This window comes from Delphinapterus leucas, chromosome 1 (assembly GCF_059928025.1).
Source record: "Delphinapterus leucas isolate spDelLeu-1000000601 "Yukka" chromosome 1, BTC_Dleu_Yukka2, whole genome shotgun sequence".
NCBI lineage: Eukaryota > Metazoa > Chordata > Mammalia > Artiodactyla > Monodontidae > Delphinapterus > Delphinapterus leucas.
Window position 1 is genome coordinate 114,257,780 of NC_143129.1, and position 23,096 is coordinate 114,280,875.

At 38.7% G+C, this 23,096-nt stretch overlaps 2 protein-coding genes across 7 annotated transcripts in view; one reads left to right on the plus strand and one right to left on the minus strand.

Annotated features, from left to right (window-relative positions):
- The window catches only part of HS2ST1 (heparan sulfate 2-O-sulfotransferase 1), a 227,372-nt gene extending 215,665 nt beyond the window's left edge, over window positions 1–11,707 (minus strand). For 3 of the 5 annotated variants that reach the window (XR_016394809.1, XR_016394808.1, XM_022580914.3), the window contains exon 1: window positions 11,243–11,707. Coding sequence is in view for 2 of the 5 variants with exons in the window: in XM_022580914.3 (XP_022436622.1) it covers window positions 11,243–11,366 (124 nt within the window). In the remaining 3 variants the exon portion in view is untranslated. The remainder of the gene's footprint in view (window positions 1–11,242) is intronic. The other 2 variants (XM_022580915.3, XM_089919993.1) reach the window with 2 other exon arrangements.
- A 373-nt stretch (window positions 11,708–12,080) lies between these two features.
- SELENOF (selenoprotein F) overlaps window positions 12,081–23,096 on the plus strand; it is a 45,534-nt gene continuing 34,518 nt past the window's right edge. Inside the window, exons 1-2 of one of the 2 annotated variants that reach the window (XM_022580917.3) lie at window positions 12,081–12,395; window positions 21,312–21,479. In XM_022580917.3, the coding sequence (XP_022436625.1) occupies window positions 12,312–12,395; window positions 21,312–21,479 (252 nt within the window). In that variant the 5' untranslated portion in view covers window positions 12,081–12,311. The remainder of the gene's footprint in view (window positions 12,396–21,311; window positions 21,480–23,096) is intronic. The other variant, XM_022580916.2, reaches the window with a different exon arrangement.

A 23,096-nucleotide genomic window follows, 5' to 3' on the forward strand; every position in this document is an offset into this window, starting at 1 on the left:
GAAGACCAAATAAAAAGTCATTTTTTTGCAGTAGGATTTTAGTTATAATGTTTATGCTGTTCAGCTAGTTTTTTTAACTTTATATATATTTTTAATTTACTATTAACTAAAATAAAAGTATACTGTAACAAGGCATTATTTTGAAAGCACAACAGTAACAGAGAACTCGAAACAGAATTCATTGTTTAAAGACAGCTATGGAGAGCCGGATACCAACACCTACTGACTTATTTATCAGGAAAAAAATCAACTAGATTGATCAGGCCATTTCCCATACTGTTTTGCTTCAAAGCATAAAGGGAATATATATACCAGGAGCATGTTATCAATGAACCAATAATATCTCTAAATTATATTCATTAATCAACTCAAGCATAATTTATGATTAGAAATAAATATGCCAAGAGCTAGTCTGTACCTGCATAACCCCTTAGCCTCATTCCATAACAATGCTGAGCAAAATTTTAAGGTATTTTCCAACTCAGACACCATCTAATGAATCTCTAAATTCATTTTTGTGTGCTTTACTGTACAAATCACTTATTTTTAGCTATGTCACAAACTTAGGAATAAAGAATACAAACATGTAAGGTGATATGGGATACGGTGACAATGGATGATTCCTAAATTCTACTGGAATTTAGCAAAATGGGCATTTCTTTCCCTCTAAATCCAGTTTTAAATTCTTATATAAGTACCAAATCAATCTGCAATTTTTCAAATCACTATCTCCCAAAAGGAAAATCCAACAATTTCAATTAAAAATGGTTGTCCCTGACACTTTATAGTACCCATAGGGATTCAGTACAACATAACTATCTTTAGCAAGAATTATATCATGCAAAGTTGAAGATCTGGTAACTATAATAAAAATTGTTCACCTTAAGGTAAACTAGGTACGCTTTCTGTTGATGCAACATAATGATCACAACTACTACTGGTACCAAAATCCCTTATGATTTCCTTCTCTACTACTTTGCTTGCAATAGGGGTATTACAAAAGGAATACAGGAAAGAAAAGGACTATGCATCCACCCATCCCAGCAAGGATGTGATCAATTAGCTCAAGAACCATACTGACAGGAAAAGCAGAAACCTCTTCTAGAGCCAGAGACTTCATTGCCCAGTTTGAAAGAGCCTTCACTTGGCTCAGCTGCATCTAAAGGGATGAAATAAGAACTGGTTTCTTGAAGTTAGAGTAAAATTGCTAACAGGCAAAAAAATTAACTAAAGTCCTCTTTAAGCTTCAATGGGGAAGGAAGGAGATACGGCTATTGTGGGTAAGACTTGCCTCTAACTTTGAGTAAACAATTTACTAAGGGCCTGTGTGCAACACCATGCTAGAAATTATATGGAAACAGAGAAGGATAAAACATTATTTTGCCCCTAAGTTTATAATATTAGTTTTAGTTGTCAATCGTAATTCAAATTATCCAACTTCACTACTTTCCCCTAAGTCAACCTAGGGAGACACAATCAAAGATAACTAGGCCACCTGGCTTCCATTTCCAGCCAAGATGGAGCAACAGGGGATTTATCCTCCCACCTGAAACAACTGAAAAAGAACAGATAAAATATGTAACAACAGTTTTCAGGCACTGAACTTTAGACAGGAAATCAGTACAGGATGGTGATCCTTAAGAGAGAGAAAAGAAATGAGGTGAGTCATATGACTGTTTTAAGACAGTTTCCAGGCTACAGCACAGCGAAGGGGAACTCAGAGCCCAACAGTCTCCCTAACTTAAGGAGCCAGAGTTGGGAGTTCAGGGAGGCCAAGGTAGCTGGAGTTTGCTGGGCAGAGTAATAAAGAAGACAAAGCTGCAAAAAGAGAATTTTCAGCACAGTACCAATCAGTGCATATGTGTGAAGAAACTGACACTGCAAGAGACACAAGTTCGATCCCTGGTCCCGGAAGGGGCAGGTGGAAAACTTTTTGGGATTCACTCAACCACCATTCCCACTAGCCAGGGTGGGGAAACCTTGTAATACACAGGGCCCTGGGTAGAGTACTCTGAAACGAACTGCAAGGGTACTGCCTCAGCAGTGGGGCAAAATTAATCATAGACTAAAGACTATCCTGATCCCATCTAACAAACTTAAAAGCAAACCTAGAAGGATCCAACTGCTTCAAGGTAAGTTGAATGTGTCCCAAAACAAAGCCTAAGAATATGTTTAGGAATCTGAAAATATTCAGCACCTAAAAGGGTACAATTCATAATGTCTGGCATCAAGTTAAAACTTACCAGGCATGTAAAAAAAGCAGGAAAATGTGTTCCATAATAAAGAAAAAAAATAAATCAATAGAAATCAATCCCAAAACAACACAGATAGCAGAATTAGTAGACAAGAACATCAAAAGAGTCATTATAATAATATTCCATTTGTTCAACAAAATAAAGTAAAAGCATGTTAAGGAGAGAAACAGAAGTCTTTTTTTGTTTCTGTTTTTTAAGGTCCAAAATGAACTTCTAGAAATGGAAAAGAAATGCCTAAGATGAAAAATACACTGAATGGAATTAAAAGCAGATTACATACCACAGAAGAAAGCATTGGTGAATTGAAGGCATAGCAGTAAAAAACTATTTAAAACAATACAAAAAGAAAAAAGACTGGGAAAAATCAGTAAAACATCACTGAACTGTTATGACAGCTAATGTAGCCTATATACGTGTGATCTGAGTTCCTGAAGAAGAGAAAAGGTACATAAAAACTATATGAAGTAATAATGTTCAAAGCTTTCCAAATTTAATGAAAACTATAAACCCACAAATCCAAGAAGCTCAACAAACCACAGGCACAAAAAAGTGAAGAAACTACAGCAAGCCTCATTATAATTACTTAAAACCTAGTGAAAATCTTAAAGGCAGTCAAAGGGAAAAAAGGCATTATGTACAGCTTAACAAAGGTAAGAAAAATGGCAGTCTTCTCATCTCATAGTGCAGGCCAAAAGACAAGGGAGCAACATCTTTAAAGTACTGAAAGAAAAAATGTCAACCTAGAATTCTATACCCAACAAAAATTTCTTACAAACAGTAAGACAAAGACTTTCTTAGACATACAAAAGTGAAAATAATTCATCACCAAGTAGATTTTCAGTACAAGTAATTTTAAAAGATATCCTTGAGGATGACGGAAAAGAGTACCAGATGGAAATCTGCATCTCCACAAAGAAATGAAAAGCATTGGGAATGATACATGTATGAGTAAATATAAAATACTATAAAATTTGTTTAATCTTTTTAAAAGATAACTGATTGCTTGAAACAAAAATAATAACAATGTATCACAGGACTTATATGTACAAGTAAAATATATAACAATAGTGAAAAACCGGAAGAGAGAAAATGGAAGTACAATGACTAAGGTTCTTATACTATACCTTAAGTAGTATAATGTATACCATAAACTCTTAAGCAACCATTAAAAAAACACAACAAACAGCACTGCTAATAGGTCATCAAATGAGATGAAATAGAATCAAAATCCTCAGTTAATTCTATAGAAGGCAGACAAACAGAAAAAGGGGAACAGATGGAACAAAAAGAAAACAAACAGTAAGTCAGACTCAAACCACATCAATAATTATATTAAAAGTAAATGCTCTAAACACTCTCATTTATAAAAGAGAATGTGAAATTGGATACAAGCCCCAACTACTTGCTGCCTACAAGAAATCCACTTTAAATAGATTAATACTAAAAGAATGGGAAAGATACACCACGCTAACACTAATCAAAACTGAAGTGACTATATTAATAACAGACCAGGTAGGTTTCAAGCAAAGAATATTACCAAGGACAAACACCTTCATCTCATAATGAAAAAGGGGTTAATTAATCAAGAAGACATGACAGCCCTAGACATTCATACAGCTAATCACAGTACTTCAAAAAAACATGAAGCAAAAAGTAACAGAACTCTAAGGAGAAATAGACAAACCCACAATCATAACCAGAGACTTCAAAACCCCTCTCTCTATAACTGATGGAACAAGTAGGTAGAAAGAAAATCAAGGATACAGAAGACTGGAACAACTCGACCTGACAGTTACAGCATACTCTACCCTGTAACAACAGAATATACATTTTTCATGTTCACACAGAACATTAATCAAGACAGTTTATATTCTGAGTCACAAAACAAGTCTAAATAAATTTTAAGATTTATTCAAAAGGATTCAAAAAATTCAAATGTATGCCCCCACCTTCCATAGGACACAGCTGCAACTAAGTCATTGCCAGCTAAAAAACCCATTTCCGGGCTTCCCTGGTGGCGCAGTGGTTGAGAGTCCTCCTGCCGATGCAGGGGACACGGGTTCGTGCCCCGGTCCGGGAAGATCCTACATGCCGTGGAGCAGCTGGGCCCGTGAGCCATGGCCACTGAGCCTGCGCGTCCAGAGCCTGTGCTCCGCAATGGGAGAAGCCACAACAGTGAGAGGCCCATGTACCGCAAAAAAAAAAAATTAAAAAATAAAAAACCCATTTCCCAGCCTCCCCCCTTGCATATATTGATAGATGGTAACTAGTCCTCATCAAGAGACTGAGGGTAAAAGAAGTCAAAGAAGTTGAGAAAGGGGTACACACCTCCTCACCCTTCTCTTGCTTCTTCCCCAGGCTGACAGCAGAGAGCTCCAAAGCCAGAGGGGATGGCATAACTACATGACAGAAAGTACCCAAGACCCTGAATAACTCGTGAAGAGGAAAACCATCCACCAAAATGATCACCTAAAACATCATGGGGAAAAAAAGGGTCATTTATTGTGTTAGCCAATAAAATTGTGCACTTTGTTTTAAAAGCAGCTAGCATTACTCTAATTCTTAAGGAAGCTTCTAAAGAGTTTTATGGAGAGGAGTGACATGATTTTTTTACATTTTAAAAGGACCACCCGAACTGTCATATTAAGAATAGTCTGTAGGGAGGCAAGTGTGGAATCAAACAGACTAGACATGGCAGTAATCCAGGGAAGAGATGATGGTATCTTCAATTAGAGTGATAAGACTAGAAGTGTTGAGTAGTAGTCATATTCTAGGAATATTCTGAAGATAAAGCTAACAAGATATTTCTGACAGACTAGATGCAGAGCATGAGAAAAAGGAAAGTAAAACCCTAGCAAATGGAAGGATAGAGCTGTTATCAACTGAGATAAAGAAGGTCAGAGATAAAATGAGTTTGAGGGGTGGAGGTGTTGAGGCAGTGTACAGAGATATCAGGTTTGTTTTGGCCATACTGAGTTTGAGAAGTCTATTAATTACTCAAAGAAAATTTCAAGTAGGCAGCTCAGTTACATGAATCTACATGAATCTAATGTTTAGGAAATAGGTCTCAATTAGAAATACATATTTAGAAGTTGTCAGCACATAAGTCACCAACTAAGGAAGAGTAAATAGAGAAGAGTTCCAAGGACTGAGCCCTGGGGTATTCTTATGTTAAGGGGTTGAAGAGGAAAAAAAAGAATCTTACACAGGAGATAGAGAAATGACCAGTGATGGGGGAAGAAAACAAAGAGTATGATATATTGGAAACCAAGTAAAGAAGGTCTACCAAAAGGAGGAAGTGATCAACTGTGTCAAGTTCTGCTGATTGGTTAAGTAAGACGAAGACCAAAAATTGACCGTAGGATTTAGGGAAGTTACTGGTGATTGTGGTAATCAACAACAGTGAGAATAGACAATTTTTTAAAGTTTTACTATTAAAGGAAGCTGAAATATGAGACAGAGGTTGGCTGAGAAAGAGGAGTCAAGAGAAAAATACCATTTTGTTTCTGGTTGGGAGAAATAATAGCATGTTCACATGCTAATGAGAAGAATCCAGCAGAAAGGGAGGAAATGATAACTATAGGAGAATGAGGGAAAACTTCTGGAACCACGTCTCTAAGTAGGTGAGGAACAGAATCAGGTGCACAAGTGGTCCAACAGGCAGTTAATCTATAATTAACAGGCAGAAAGGAAAAATACAGAAACGCAGTTACTAGTAGGTGGGCAGATAATTATAAATAATTAGGCTATAGTGAACCATTGATTATAAAGTCCATCTATAAGTACACCCTTCAAAAGTGGTCATTTTGGAGAGCAGTGTTTGAATATTCATTACTATTTCAATTTCACTAAGTGCCAAAATCTCTTAACAGAGTGGTAGAGAGATATCCTAGGATTACTTTAATTGAGATCAACTGTATCAGTTGACTACTCCATGGCACTAGATAACCGATCTAGGACTCATAAGTGAGACACCAATTAGCAATTCTAGAATAACTGCATTCCAATTAAACCATAAGTCCTCTAAACAGTAACTACTGTAAGGTTTGCAAACAATTTCATAAGTAGAGAAATCTATCATTCTTGGGAACATTTTACAGGTATGTATGGTTTCAGGCACTTGTAAAAACTACCAAATTCCAAACAGCAGTCTCAACCTTGGCCCTGGAGTTAGTTCATTAGTTTAGGAGGGTTTTAAGAACATAGGGATTAACATAATTTTAACCAATGAAGATGCCTACATATCCATTCTGAGTTACTGTCCTCATTTAAAACATTATGTCCTAATGCATTCATAAATTTATTTAGTTGTGTTATAAGCATATGAACAACAAATATTATTTTAAATGCTTAGGCCGTATAGAAAATAAAGTTATCAGGCACATAATTCTTACATTTATATAACAAAGGTTTCATTGACGGTTCCACCAGTCAGCATTAGCAACAGTGTGTTCTCAAGATTCAGAAAGAACTACTTTGTAAAAGCAACAAATTCTGACGTGCAGAGTTCTAAGTAACAGCTAAGCAACTAAGTAGTAACCTAAGTGACAGTGTTCATTTTGACTCCACGTTATAGACTGTACCTCATTAGAAAAATTAAGTTTGTATACATTTTAACAAAGTTTTTTCAGTATAACACCCCAGAGAAATTGTTCATAACTAATGTGCTTGTATCCTAAATTTAACTCACAAGTTGCATGTTGTAGTATGTTAATATTAAAAACAAAAAATGCACTTACTCCATTAAATATAAACCATCTACTACAAATCAGTGATTCTTACCATTAAGGAGACTGCATACTCCTTTGCAAATCTGATGAAAGCTATGTATATAATTTCAGGGAATTCATGGATGCCTTGAAGCCTATATATGGGTCCCTAAGATCTAAAGAATCTCTGATTAGTGGAAAAAAATGGAGTCCAAAATTAATCCAAGAACATATGAAAACGTAATATACGACTAAAAGAAGAACTGTAACATACAGTGGGGAAAAAAGATAAATTATTAATATAATATTTGCCATAAGTGGCCATTCACTGAGAGAAATTACAATAAACATATGACTGCTTTAAAGAGCTAAATGTAAAAAATAAAAGTTATAAAATACTAACAAAATATAGAGAATGAACATAATCTTGGTTGGGGGAAGTCTTCTCAAGCAATGTAAGGCACCTACTTGCCTAAATTCATAGATTTGACTGCATAAATGTTTTAACTTCTGTATCAGCAAAATATACCATAAAATCAAGGGACAAATGACAGACCTGGAGAAAAACAGATACAAGACATAAAACAGATAAAAGATTAATACTTCTAATATATTTTTAAAACCCTAAAAATTGGTAAGATAAACTACTACCCAACAGACAAATGAAAATGAACAAGTAAATGTTCAACCTAATTAGAAGTTGAGGAAATGTAAACCAATGCAACAACATACCATTTCACAGCTTCAGAGTGGCAAAAATTTAAAGCTGACAGCATCCCATCCAGGGCTTGTATGTGTTGACAGTGCAGATTATTGTAACCCTTGGGAAATAAATTTTTTGGAAAGTAACAGATTTTAAGATCTGTTAAACTATAAAATACATACATCTTTTGTCCCAGTAATCCCTTAACAGGAGAATTTATCCTACTGAAAACAGTACCAACAAATAAGGAGTTAAATAAACTTATATAAGGATGTTTCTTATAACATTGTTTATAATACCAAGAAAGAAAATGGTAAAAAAAAATTTTTTTAAATGGCGGGGGGAGAGATAAACTGAATGTTCATTATTGGCATAATGGCTGGAGAATTTATGATTCATGTATACTATGGAATATTATACAGCTATTAGAATGAGTAAGTCAAATTTATATTTATTGACCTGGAAAGATATTCTATGATATTAAATGAAAAAAGCAAGATGCAAAGTAACGTGTATACTGCCATCCAATATTCGTTGAAAAAAAAAAGATAAAAGAAAACTCTATTATGTGACATTGGTTTTTAGGAATTCCTGTTTATATACTTAACGTCCCAAGTGGTCAATGAATACACCTAAGTTTTGAATACAACTATCGCTCTATTAGAGATCTCACTATCAAAATATTCTGAAACCAAGATGCATACAAAGCATTATCAGAAAATGCAATCCTTTGGAATCTTCTATAACAGAAAAGATAAACAATGAAAACTTTTAAGAGCAAAATGTTTAACTTTTTCTTTAAGCCATAAATGCAAAGTTTAATAAATTTGACTACACTGTAAGTCAAAATTCTGTGACAGATGACACCACAAAAGTTTCTGAAAAGTGATGTGTGTTTAAGTTTTTCTGATGCCAAAACAAAAATACTTTTAATGTTGTGATTTTACCACTTACAGAAAACCACCACAGAGTTTTTTTGTCCCCTGTAGCAGAAATAAGCTATTTCAGTCCTTTCATTGGGTAATATAATTATGTTCGTTACACGGGTATAAAGCAACATACATTACACTAAACTAATTCCTTTGTGTCAGAAATTGAATTTTCTAAGAATGACATTCATTCTTAGCAATAAATGCCATTAAACATTGGTATTACAGTTTAAAAATTCTATTCAAACTGCTACATCTTAGTGTAATGTCAATATAAAGTCCCAAGCAGCCTGGTATAATTAAAGGGGAACTTGATGTGGAATCAGACATACCTGGGTTCCAGTCCTGGCTCTGCCACTTACTATCTATGTGGTCAAATTATATAACCTCTGAACCTGTTCCCGCATCTGTAAAAATGGCTTTCTATGGTGTTCTTGGAAGATTAAATAAGAATATCAAATATTAAAGTGTCTAGTACAGAGTCTGATTGTCAAAATATGCCTCCTTCTGTGTTCCTTTCCTAAAAAAAGATTACTAACTGACAACATCTGTTTTAGTACTGCCTGTTTCATAAGACTTTTTTTTAATCAAAAGACTGCTGATATGAAGTTATATATTTTATTTGCCATAATTTTGAATCTCCATTATTAGCTCCTCCTAGTGTTTTGTATCTGAGGCTCCTTTTCGAGAATTATTTAGTTTAATCCATATTTACTATTTCTAATGGAATATAAAGGTTCCTTTCCTGTAAAAAATCATGAAAAAACACTACTACCTGTGGCTTTCTACATCCTCAGATAACTCTTTTTAAAATCATTAAGGTTGTGCCTACAGAAAACACTTTCAAGCATTATGGAAAAAAAATGTTAGGCAACAAAGGAAAATTAAAATTTGAATTATCCCAACCTATTGTAATGTGTCTAAGAAATTCAAAGAGCAACACAACGAAGAATTAATACAAATTTTAATTTAATGTAACTTTCAACTTTCTTTAAGAGGAGTCATTTTTTTCTCTGTAAAGCTGGATCATTAATCAGGCTACAATATGACGCTCAAAGCTGCTAAATAGATACAAACAAAAAGAGTATATTGGCCAACCTTCAATATTTAAAGTGAATATTTTTCCATCATACAAGACTCATATTAATAAAATCATAGTAAATAAATTTGATATCTGTTCGAAACTGTACAGGGCAAGTTCTACCCTAGAGTTGAGGAGTGGAATTATTCCTAGCTCCTCTTCAAATTTATTTGCACTTCAGCTAGATTTATTTGATTCTCTTTGATACACTGCTCTTTAAAATGTCTCCAAGGCTTTTAGCAAAGTCTATCAAAACTGCAAATAGTCAGCTACTATTTGTAATATTTCAATTATTTTCTGATACTTTTTCCTAAATATTAATCATCACCCACAGCAGCATCTGTTACTTCTTAGTCTAAATTATAATGCTGCTGGTATTTCATTATTTGCATTTTGAAAAGTATTTTAAATGATTTTGAGGTGAAAGTGTACGCATAAAAATACTTCACATTACTTTTCCACATTCAAATTACAGCCTCCTGAGCTGATTTTTCAGTGCCATGTACGTTTTTAAATCAAAATGTACTGCTGACATTCTTTTAATATTCCCTCCCCACCCCGAGCTCTTCCCAAACGCCGAAGTTCCCTACTAATCTGAAAGTACCTATTATCTGTGCATTCTTCGGGTCTTTCACAACATCACACTCCAACTTTTTGTACTTCAGACCTCTTCCGTAATTAAAGTAAACACTGTTAACTCTTTAAGGTACTTAACCTATGGTAAACTTTTTGCACTCTTCCTTTCATAAACTTAAATCTCACTAAAGCAATTCCCCTTCAACCTTTCCTCCTAAATTCACTACACCAACATCGCCGCGAAGTAACGTACACACACATCCCTATTCTTAAGCTCAAAATATGGCAGTTTAGCGCCGCTAAAAAAGAATTTAAATGCTTGGATGCCTCGTTTCAGTACCTCACGGAAGCTTTATAGTTGCTTTCCTGTCCTACCTGGGGACAGCCTATTTCTCTCGTCAGTTGTGCGGTCCCTTGCTGCCCCCAGCACAAGAGTGCAACTCACTACAGTGTATTTCTTTTACTCACCGTCATTCCAGCATCTCCCTCCATTTCTGCGCATCTATCCCTTCGCGAACCTCCCCATCCACAAAAGATTCCGTAACCAGGTGCCCACATCTCAAATTAGAATACCCCTCGCCTGACACTGCCGAGGCTTTCTGTACGACTTCTAAGAGAACACGTAAGCCTGAGCGTTTCTGTCTCCTCCAACAGTCAGTACCCGCTCCCCAATGAGTTCGCTCTTATCTTGCTCTTGATCCCCATGGAATGCCTACTTCAGGGTAACCCTTTGGCTCCGGGAAGCCCAACCTTGCAACCTCTGCCCCGTGACCTCGCGAGCCCAGCATACCACCCAAGCTTAATTCACACCATTCTTGGAGATTGTGTTCTCGATGCCCCTAGTCCCATCTCTCTTTGCAACCTCTTTCAGCCTTCTGCCGAGGAGCCAGATCTCAGGTTAGACAAACGCCCACTTCCTCGGGTAGCACTGCCTCCCTGGCCCGGCCGCTTCCACACACCACTCAGCCCAGAGTGGCACGGCTCCTCACCTAGCTTCGACCGGGACTCCTCCAGTTTCTGGATCTGGTTCTCCAAGAAGAGCATTGCCACTGCGAAGGCCACCACCGCCAGCAGCTGCAACTTGGGCGGCATCATAATCCTGAGGAGCCCCATGAAACCCGCTGCTCGGGATCAAGACATACCGCGGGGGGCGGGGATCGGGGCCCCGGAGGCAAAGGAGACGCCGGGAGGAGCCCACCGAGCCGGGAGAAAGGCAAGGAGAGCGCGACAGCGAGAGAAGCACCGCAGCGACCCCCCTTCTCGCCTCCCCAGTCCCCCGCCCCCAGGCGCCAACACCAACGCCGCCGGTGTCCGCTTCTCCTCGGCCGACTCCACGGCCCCCCCTCCAAAAGCCCGCGCAGCAAACACAGCGCGAAGCGGCTGCCGGGCTCTCGCTTCCCTCTACCGCCTCAGTCCCCGAGCCCCGCGCCCGCCTGCCTGCCTCCCTCTCTTCCTTCCTTCCCTCCCTCCTTTGCTCGCGGCCGCGCGCTCCTACGTTGCGGCTGCGGCTGCGCCGCCCTCGACCCCGCCCCCTTCCCATCCCCCTCGGCCACCACGCGCACGCATCCACGTACGCTGCTCAGCAACCAGAGGCTCCGCCCACTGCTCCCGTTCGCTTGTGCTTATTGGACCGAAGAACCCCAGGGCTTAGCTCTTGGCCCGTGTCATGGTTGGTTTCCTTTGCCTAAGGTGTCAACCAAAGCGGCATTCGATTGGGTAAACTTGGAGAAGGAGGCAGGCCGAAACTGGCGAAGGCGGGGCTTCTTGGCAGCTTGAGGAAATGTCGTGAATGAAAGGAAAGAGCCCGGGGAAGCACAGATTTGGGGAGTCTAGGAAAATGCCTGATATGGTTTATCGAAAGGACCCAGCGACTTCATATTTATATCAAATGTAAAGGTATTTATTCACCTTTAAGCTTTTATATGCCCTTAGTTAACACCCGTCCCTGCAGAATAAGAGACTTGATGTTAACCGCCTTTAGCAGCCTGTTTTGGATTAGGCTCTGGAGTAGACGCCCCGAGCAGAGGGGTCCTCGGGGCAGCCGGAGACCTACGGAAGATGGCACCTATGGCGGCCGGGCTGGATGGGTGGCTTTTGCCGGCTTTTGGGCTGCGGCTGCTGCTGGTGACTGTGCTTCAAACGGTGAGTGGAGGTCACCTCCGCTGCAGCCCCAGGGCGAGTGGGAGGGATTGCGCCGAGGAAGACAGAACATTCGGTCCCGTTTGGGAACCACAGTTGAAAAGGGTGGGAGGATAGGGCTTCCTCAGCGACTGCTGCGGCCAGAGTGCGACGTGGCTTAATACCTCGTTTGATACTTATCTTTCCCTGTTCCGGGTTTCTAGCGGTTTTTTCTCCTGACTTTAGACTATCTTGAGTACAATTTGTAAGACACACCGTGAACGGAAAAAAAGGCACTAAGTTTTGCACAGGAATGAAGATTGTTTTTAAATTGGCAGAAATGCAAGGAACTATCGTTCCTATGGCAAGGCTCCCAAATCTTAAAGCCCTGAGGTCTTTGGTCCAGGGTACATTTCCGTTTTACTTCTTTCTGTCAGTTGTTTGTGGTCTCTGTACGTCACTTTTAGACAGCCTTTAACCTCTGTTCTGTGGAATTCATATGCTGCTGGGTACACTTCAGTGCCATTTGTGGTTTTAAACAACATTGTTGCAATAAAAGAAGCTATTCCATACTAAAGCATAATTTATTTTTGACATTGATTTTCTAAAATGATAGCTTTCATCTCGTTTAAAATCGGACGGTGTTTAACCAAGTTTTTTTTATTTCGTTTTTATCCATTAACAGAACAGATGCGTTCTTTATCTTTCAATGGGGAAAGGCTAAATTCTACTTATTTTCCTATTCACTCACAAACAACTTACTGTTTGTTAATTTCTCCTTAGAAGTTTTTAGTCCATGTTTATGTGAATAATAAAACTGTTTAATATACACTATGGTTGGAGTTTTTACGAGTGTCTTTTATCAGCCTAATTTTTCAGGAGTTCTCTGTATTGAGCCTGCTGAGAAGTATTCTCCTAGAGACCTGGTTTAATTAATTTATCCAAGGTTTGGAGGAGTGAGGGTCTATACCGAAGGCCCCTACAAACACCTGGGCTTTTCTTTCATCAAGGAGTTTAAAGATCCTACCTGTTTCCTTTTGTAACCTTGCCTAAAAGGTGGATTCTTTACTTCTCTAATTAGCTTTACAGTACTCCATTATTCAGTCATTTGGTGCCTTAGAAATTACTGGAAGACCCCTTTCTAAACTTCGTACTCAAGAATTTATTGTCAGTCTTAGGTAATTTGAGTTCACCACCTTGAAAAGATAAAAAAGAATAACATTTCAAGTTGCCTTCTTCTGATTTCACTCTCTTTAACTGTTTCATTATCTGTGGCTGTGTAACCACCCCCAAAGCTTAAAATAACGATTTCTTGTAATTCTGTGTGTCTGCTGAGCAGTTCCTCTGTTGATTTCCTCTCGCCTCATTTACGCAGCTGTGCTGAGCCAGTAGGTCAGCTGAACTGAAGGGTACAGGATGGCTTCATTCTTAGTGGTGCTGTCTGTCAGCTAGGTTCCCATCCATGTGACATCTCATTCTCCAGTAGGCCAGACCAACTTCTTTTCGTGGCAGTCTCAGGGCAGCACTCCTACAGAGCAAAAGCTGCAATGCCTCCTAAAGCCTAGCCTCAGAAATCACATACGTCACTTTCACATCGCAGTGTTTGTCAAAGCAAGTCACAAGACCAGCCTGGATTTCAGGGGTGGGGATATGGACTCCATCTCTGCTTGAGAAGAGTGACAGTCACATTGCAAAGAAGTGTACATATCAAGGTAGGAGGAATTTATTATGCCCATTAAACAGTCTACCAAAGTGACCATCCACAGAATTCAAGCCAGAAACTTGGGTCTCATCTTCGACTCCTGCCTTTTCTTACATACCTCACATCCAGGTAATTACCAAGTCTTGTTGATTTTACTTCCTAAATATCTCTCAGATTCATCCACTTATTATTAATCCCTTATTTAGGCCACCAACCTCTCTCTCCTTAGAAATAACAGCCTCCTAGTTCACCCTTTAATTATCAGAATCTAAGCTGTTGTTTTTGCCAGCTTCCCAATTGCCCAAGCCAGAAATTATTCATTTTAAATTCTTTCCTTTCACTCTCTGACCCCAGTTAGTCATTAAACCCTTAAAAATCTCCTAGCCAGTTCATTTAATTTTACCTCCACAGGTAGTACCTAAATTCAGGCCCCATCTTTGCCTGGGATTGCCATAACAGCTTCTGTAACTGGTCTCCTGATCTCATTTTCCCCCGTTTCCTAATTCAGTCTCTGCAGTGCATCCAAGTCATCTTTCTCAAACTTAGGTCGGTCATTGTTAAAACTCCTCAAGGGCTCTCAGTTGCTTTTAAGTTGAAGTCTATCTTCAGTGTGCCTTAACAGGACCTCTTTGACCTAATACTTGTTTGTCTCTCCAGGCTTAATTCCCAGCATTTACCTCTACTGGGAGAGCAAAATGGTAGAGGTGGAAAATTGGGGTCATTTTAGTACCTCTCACATACCATGTTCTCTCTCACCAGACCTAAAGTAAGGTGTTTAGATAAAATGCAAGGCTTAGCTTACATCCCATTTCCAGATTTGCAGTCTTATATACCCTCTCCCTTACATGTTCTGTCGTCATACATAATGCTGTATTACAGATTCACAACTGCACCAAAGCTCTGTGTGTGGTTTGTATCCCTCCATTCCCATGCCGAGTGTAGCCAAAGAGAATACAGGGGCCACTTTTCTTTTATATATTGTTTTATTTTGCCTCACGTGTACATTTAAATCCCTCAGAGGTCTGAAAGGCCTTCTAGTTCATTAATGTTTGTTCCTTGCTATCAAAGTCATTAAGAGATCTGTAGTAGGTTATGTAGAACAGTGATGAACCCCACCCACTCCAACAAATACATAATGACTCTGAAAATATTTAGAAAGGGTGGTCTGAGCAATTCACCTTTTTGTTGAACTGTTTTAACTTCTCTAAAGCTTACTCCTATCTCTTTCTTCTGTAATGACTAGTGTTTTTAAGAAAAGAAGGCAATAAAATCTTGAAAGTGAAAAGAGAAGTACAGAGGACTGTTGGAAGAACTCTTAAGAAATTAGAAAAACTGCATTTCACAGTTAGCCTGAGGGGGAAGAAAGGCCAGGTGGAATAAGTAGCTGGCAGTAATAAAAATAAGCCAAAGCTTTGGAACCTGACAAATGAATAAAAAGGGAATGAAGGAAGACTTTCTTGGTGCCCTGAGGTTGAGCTACTGGTATCGGCAGAAGACTTAGCTCCTACTTTGTTAATTCACACCTCTGAGTCCTCAGACTAGACAGGTTGAGCTTTTATTACTGTCTGTGCCTCTCAATAGCTCTAATTAAAAGTTAGTAGCAACACATAGTTATCAATATTCCAATGAGGTGACAACGGGGAGGATATAAAATGATTTAATTAAAAATACATTCTGAGTATGCTTAAGCATTAGAAAAAAATATTTTTGTATGGCCTAAGGGAGCTGTTTTCTAGAGTGTCCCAGAACTAAGTGATACTCAATTCTTCATTTAGCTCATACATGTTACTTCTTTCAGAAAGACACTGTAGGGATTTCCCTGGTGGCCCAGTGGTTAAGAATCCACCTGCCAGTGCAGGGGACACAGGTTCAATCCCTGGTCCGGGAAGATCCCACATGCCACGGAGCAACTAAGCCCGTGCGCCACAACTCCTGAGCCTGCACTCTAGAGCCCACGAGCCACAACTACTGAAGCCCATGCACCTAGAGCCCATGCTCCACCACAAAAGAGTCCACCGCAATGAGAATCCTATGCACTGTGACGAAGAGTAGCCCCCACTCACCACAACTAGAGAAAGCCCGCGTGTAGCAACAAAGACCCAATGCAACCAAAAATAAACAAATTAATTAATTTAAAAAGAAAGGCACTGTACTGGAAGCAGTATAAAATGATTTTATGTGTTATTGATTCTGAGATACCACACCCCCATCCCCTACGCCTACCCCCTTTTCTTCACAAGTTAATATCTGGATTGGTCTTATTTCAATGGGTGGCACAAGTGTCAGCATTTTTGTTATTTTTAGTGGTACATACAATAATAGTGTATCATGGATTCTGTGAAAGGTGGTAGTTAATAACAGTGGTTAAGGGTTTTGAGGGCAGGCCAGGATTAGAATCTTGATGCTGCCATCTAATGTTCGTTGTATTGTCTTAAGATAGATTACCTCAACTGCCCTAAGCCTCTGTTTCCTTCTCTATAAAATGAGGATAATACCCCTTTCATAGGGGGATAAGATTAAATAGAATAATGATGTAAAGTGTTTAGCAAAGTATCTGGTGCTTTGTAAGGGCTTGCCATAAAGGCTATGTTTCTGGTATTGTTTTCATGGGGTTCGTCTGTAAACCCATGTATTTCGCCTCAGATTTGAAATCCGTTCAGAATTATTACATGAGAAACCTATGAGTTTTCTGAGTAAAGACTGATTAAGAGACAGATAACCATGTGAATGTATAAGTGTAATAAAATGTATAGCTATACCAGGCTTTTGCCGGAAAAGGTGATGTTACATTATAGTTATTACAGCTTCCCAGCCAACAACCCTTATGTTTATAAAGAACTCAGTAATATCAGAAAAATAAATCAGTGACTAATGCAAAGGACTCTCTTAGCCTGTCAATCCTACTTTGAATTGGAGAAGTCATAAACTGTTAAGTGGTTATCCCAATCAGGGTTATCTCACCCAGCCCTTAAAATCTATGTCTTTCATAGAAGGGTGGCTAATTATTTTAAAATTTAGGAGAATTTCCTGGCGGTCTAGTGGTTAGGACTCCAAGCTTTCACTGTTGAGGGCGCAGGTGCAGTCACTGGTCGGGGAACTAAGATCCCACAAGCCACATGGTATGGCCAAAAATAATAATAAAACAACAATAAAATTTAATATTTGGCCTTACTGTGCACATTTAAATGCTGTTCATTACTTTCTGATAGTAAAAAGGTGGATGGGCATAAAATTTATGAACTCTTCTATATTATTTAGAATTTGGTACTTACCTATGAAGTGCTTAAAAATATGTTCTGATGTTCTTAGATTCAACGCCTTAAGTCTGCAAAACCAATGATATAAGAGAAAAATGTAGTTCACTCATGGAACTCAAGATACATTCTAGGGCTTCCCTGGTGGCGCAGTGGATAAGAATCCGCCTGCCAATGCAGGGGACACAGGTTCGATCCCTGGTCTGGGAAGATCCCACATGCCGCGGAGCAACTAAGCCCGTGCTCCACAACTACTGAGTCTGCGCTCTAGAGCCCGTGAGCCACAACTACTGAAGCCTGCATGCCTAGAGCCTGTGCTCCGCAACAAGAGAAGCCACAACAATGAGAAGCCTGTGCACCGCAACGAAGAGTAGCCCCCGCTCACTGCAGCTAGAGAAAGCCGGCGCACAGCAACGAAGACCCAACACAGCCAAAAATTAAAAAAACATAAATAATAAATTTATTTTAAAAAATTTAAAAGATACATATCTCCCCTACGCTTATCTCTATCCCATGTCTAATATAATGACTTAAAAATAAGTAGTGTTTTGTAGTTTTTAAGTGTGCTTTCACAGTGGAAGGTGGGAATAATTCTAAAATTTATTAAGTACTCACTGTGTACTGGGCAGGATACAAGATGCTTTCTGTACTTTTTCTCCTTTAATCCCGAAAACTTTGTGAAGTGGTCATTATTCCTATTCAGAAATTAAGAAGTAAGGTTGCTCTGTGCTGATATTTGAATCAAGATGTCATCAGACTCAAATACATGTTTTGCATGTTCATGCTACCTGTCAGTAGGTGCTCAGTAAATGCCAGAATAAAACCAAGTACTATGATCCCATGATTATTCATTTGAGATTCTTGTTTTGTAAAACATGCTTTGGTAACAATTTCTTATGTTTGTTAAGCAGTTCACAGTTTCAAAGTTATTTCATTTTTATTGCCTGTTTTAGTTACTATGGCTACAAAACAAATCACCCTAAAATTTAGTGGTGTAAAACCATTGTTTATTTTGCTTTCAAATTTCTATGGGTCAGCAATTCACACAGGGCACAGCAGGATGGCTGTGTGTTCCATGGTGTCTCAGACCTCCGCCTGAGACTGAAAGACTAAAATGTGAAGGCTTTTTACTCACATGTCTAGTAGTTGATGCTGGTTGTCAGCTGGAGGCCTCAGGTGCTCTCTACATGGGCCTCTCTACATTCTCTCTGTAGTTTAGGCTACCTTACAGCATGGTGGCTAAATTCCAAAGTCGAGTATTATAGAGGAACAGATAACAGCACCTGCAAGCACTAGCCAAGCAGAAATTGTTTCCTTTTTTATGGCCTACCCTCAGAAATCATGTAGTATCCCTTCCTTTACACCCTGTTGGTCAGAACAGTCACAAGCCCCTGCCCAGGTTGAAGGGGAGGGAACATAGACTCCCACTCCTCAGTGGAGGACTGCCAGTCACACGTGGGATGATGTGTATATATTGGTGTGGCCGTCTTCTGAAAAAATAGAAATTAACCTGTGAAATTGATCAAGCAGATCACTTTACTAGTAAATAAATTACTCAAAGTGCTAGTATAATAGCAAGAGTCTTAAGTCCCTCCCACTAGACTGGGATACTTGATCTGTTTTGATATATTATGATATACAGTCCACATTTTTACTGAGATAAGGTAAAAGATGTATGTATATGGTATCAAATTAGGATGTTGACTTACTGTTAGGTCAATGGGATCAGCATTTTGGAAGAGTATGCCAGCAGTACTTAAAGTTTTTCACTTTAAGTGAAAACTTTATCACATATCATTGGGATATGCCTTTGGGTTTTAATCTGCATGATTAGTCAGCTGGTGGGCCAGATCCAGCAAGCCTTGTTTTTGTAAATAAAGTGTTACTGGAACACAGACACCCATTCATTTATTATTGTCTGTGACTGCTTTTGTGCTGCAGTAGCTGAGTTGAGTAGTTCCAACAGAAACTATATAGCCACCCAAGACTGACACAATTACTACGGGGCCCTTTACATAAAATTTGCAGACCCTTGGTCTAGAAGATCAACCAGGCACAGTCAAACAATCTGAAATTCCCCCTACTTGAGGCTGTGGTTTTGACCAATTCATTTGCTTAACACACAGGAGAATTAGCACAAGTGCTGGAAATACAGAGAAATAACTTAATGCTTGCCCTTGAAAGAGTTCACAATATTACCGGGGAATTAGACAATCCTAGATTTACATAGTACAGTGTCATGAGTGGTGGTATTTTACAGCTGTGCATAAATTTCGTTCTCAGAAAAGACAAATGGCTAAATACTGGGATCTGATTTTTTTCAGAGAAGGCTTCCTAAGAAGACTGATACACCAATCGGTTTCTTAGAAATAAGTAGAATTTAACAAGGTGGAAAAGTGTAAAAGAGCCTTAGAGTAGAAAAGTATGAGCAAATGTCCATTTGAGTAGGGGTTTTATATTCTCAGGTACTATAGGAATTCATTATAGCTGAAAAGTAGAATGGAATTGGAGACGTAATGAGAGATAGGAGTAGCTGACCATTTAATCCACTGAGGCAGGAAAAGATTTGAGAGCTCTTTAAGAGACAGAATTGTCAAAACTTGTTTTTTTAACAAACAAGTTAATTGACTGATTTTAAGAATGGTGAAGAATGTGGAGTCTAGGATGAACTGACCGGGGCAACTAGGTGGTCAGGGAAAATGGTGTCATTTTGCCAAGATACTGAATACATGGGAAGGAATAGATTTAAGGAGAAAAGATGTTTCACTGTTGGAGAGTTTGAATTTGCAGTGCCTGTACAACATCTACAGGAGATCTCAGGTAGGCTGTTGGCTTTGGAAACTTGACACTTAAAAAGACTTGGGAGTTTTCAATAACTGAGTATTTGAAGCCATGGAAGATGCAATTCTCTATAGAAAGTATGCAAAGCAAAGAGAGAGCCAAGAATAGAAATGGGAAACAACATCATTTAAGAGATAAATAGAAGAAGGAGAGGGAAAGCCATGGAAGAAGCAGCTGGAGGAGAAAAGTTTTGAATGCCATTGCATTTAGTGATTTTTGGCATGTTTAGCTGAGTGGTGTGGTGGGATCAGAAACCAGACTGTAGTAACAATTCAGAAATAACAGAATGTGGGGAGAGCATTTAGAACTATGGGTCTTGGGTACACTGAAGATTTGAGTTATCAATGAAGGTAAATCCCTGTAGAGATGGCAGCAGACAGAAGTTAAAGCAGAGGTACAGGTATTGACCTTAGACAGATGTAGGTATACCACACTCACTGAGACATGAGAGGAGAATGGATAAAGGAAGAGAATAGTTTTGGAAGCCTGCTTTTGCCATTCTGTTTGGTTACTTTACATAAGTCATTTCATTTCATCTTTACTGAACTCTATTTTATGTGGGACGCTTCTTGCTTTATCAGTGAGGAAATTAAAACTCAGGGAGGTCATCTTGCCCAGAGTCACACATCTTGTAAGTGGTGGAACTGGCACCTAAACCCTGAAGTTTTATTTTTGATGTGCTCCCGCTCTCCCCAACTTCATCCCTTTCTGTACTCTTCCCCTGCTAGATGTGAATGAAGATAAGTTTGTAGGGTGTAGTAGGGACCTAGAAGTTAATGTTACTCCATACATCATATGAACAGGTGCTAAGTTCTTAAAATGGAAATTCATTTTTCTTCAAAAGATATGTAATATATATATCATAAAGAAATCATATATGATCTTTTTTGTTAATCCGTGTTTTAGCCAAGCTGTAATATGACAAATTTTTAAGAAATAAATTTGTTGGGGATGTGGGAAGAACCAAAGACTCATATAAAGTTATAAAGTATAAAAATAATTAAGAATTTGTCTCCAAATGAGGCATTTCACTAACTGTCTTTAGTGTATTAGATTTTGACAATCCTAGTTTCTCCTTTTTTGGAAGCTTTGTAATGTAAACATGAAGTTAAGGGGGTTTTTTCCCTCATTTTTTGTTTTCAGGTCTCTGCGTTTGGGGCAGAGTTTTCATCAGAGTCTTGCAGAGAGTTAGGCTTCTCCAGCAACTTGCTCTGCAGCTCCTGTGATCTGCTTGGACAGTTCAACCTTCTCAAACTGGATCCTGACTGTAGAGGATGCTGTCAGGAAGAAGCACAATTTGAAACCAAAAAGGTATTGTTTTATAGTATCTCTCTTCCATTATATGGTTTAGTTTAGATGAGGTAAAATGTTAAATTGCTTAATCAACTTAAATATAAAGAAGTCTTTAGCTTTTACATTTTGCAGTTTTAGAAACTCAACTGATTTCTTGCAGACCCATTAGATCAATCAAAGCAAATAGGGAGGAAAAGTATGGTTACAGATTGATAATACCATCCTACCATGGTTGTCCAGCAGAAGGGAAGCAGAATTACTATAGCATGCCTAGATTGTAAATCTATCCAGTCTTCCTAACTTCCGGCCACATAAAGCCAAAGAATAATTAATTAGATGCTTTTATTCATTTGTAATAAGAACCCAGTCTTATAGTGAAATTTGAGATGAAAATAAAGCACCTATTATCTGGCACATAATTGTCAACAATAAATTATAACTTCCTTTTTTTTATAAATTTATTTATTTAATTAATTTATTTTTGGCTGTGTTCGGTCTTTGCTGCTACACGCGCGGGCCCTCCAATTGCGGCGAGTGGGGCCACTCCTCGCCGCGGTGCACAGGCCTCCCATTGTGGTGGCCTCTCCCACTGCAGAGCACAGGTTCTAGGCGCACGGGCTTCAGCAGTTGTGGCACGCGGGCTCAGTAGTTGTGGCCCACAGGCTCTAGAGTGCAGGCTCAGTATCAGTGGTGCACGGGCTTAGTTGCTCTGCGGCATGTGGGATCCTCCCGGACCAGGGCTCGAACCTGTGTCCCCCGCGTTGGCAGGCGGATTCCCAACCACTGCGCCACCAGGGAAGCCCTAAATTATAACTTTTAATCTGGTTAACAAAGAATATGGTCTGTTACAATTTGCACACCTATAACTAATGTTTCCTGATACCTAATCTCACCTTTAACACCTGAAAACAGCCAGGAATAGGTAGTTCTAACAGTCCAATAAAATCTGCTACTGTTTTACCCACTGTTCAGAATAATAGTAAACTTGCTCAATTTTTAAATCTTTTCATTAAACCCTTAGACTTCTTTAATTTATAAAGTAGACTGAAAAGGTCATTTATATCATCCAAATAAAGCTGAATTAATGAGGTCCCTGTGTTTGAGAAAAAAAATATTAGCATCTCTCTGCTTTGTTTCCTTTTAATATTCTCTTTCAGTTGTACTTACTGAATCCTGTTTGAGGCATTATGGTTTGTAAAGCTTTCAAACAGTAATTGTATCTTCTCATTATTAGGTAGTAAAGGTTTACTTCTAACACTGAGTACAGTTTTCTAGTTCTGTAAGAAAAACAAGCTGACAAGCTTTCACCATGTTAGTGTTCAACCAGAATTTACACTTGATTTCTCAGTTGTAAACCTGAAATTCCTGTGTCCCACAAATGGCTTCCAAGTCTTCCATGTTTTTCATTTTCTTGGTTCACATATACCAATGATATATTTTAATGTTTAGAAAATTTCCATACATATAAGTTAGTCTTTATTGCAAGTAAAAAAAATCTAAACAGGTTTCTAAAACTTGATTTTAAATAAATAGATTTAAGACCTAGACCTAACTAGTTTAGTAGGACCCTTCCCTCTTGTTTCTTGTTTCGTTTTATCAATGACATATTCACATGGGACAAATTGCTGAAGTGTG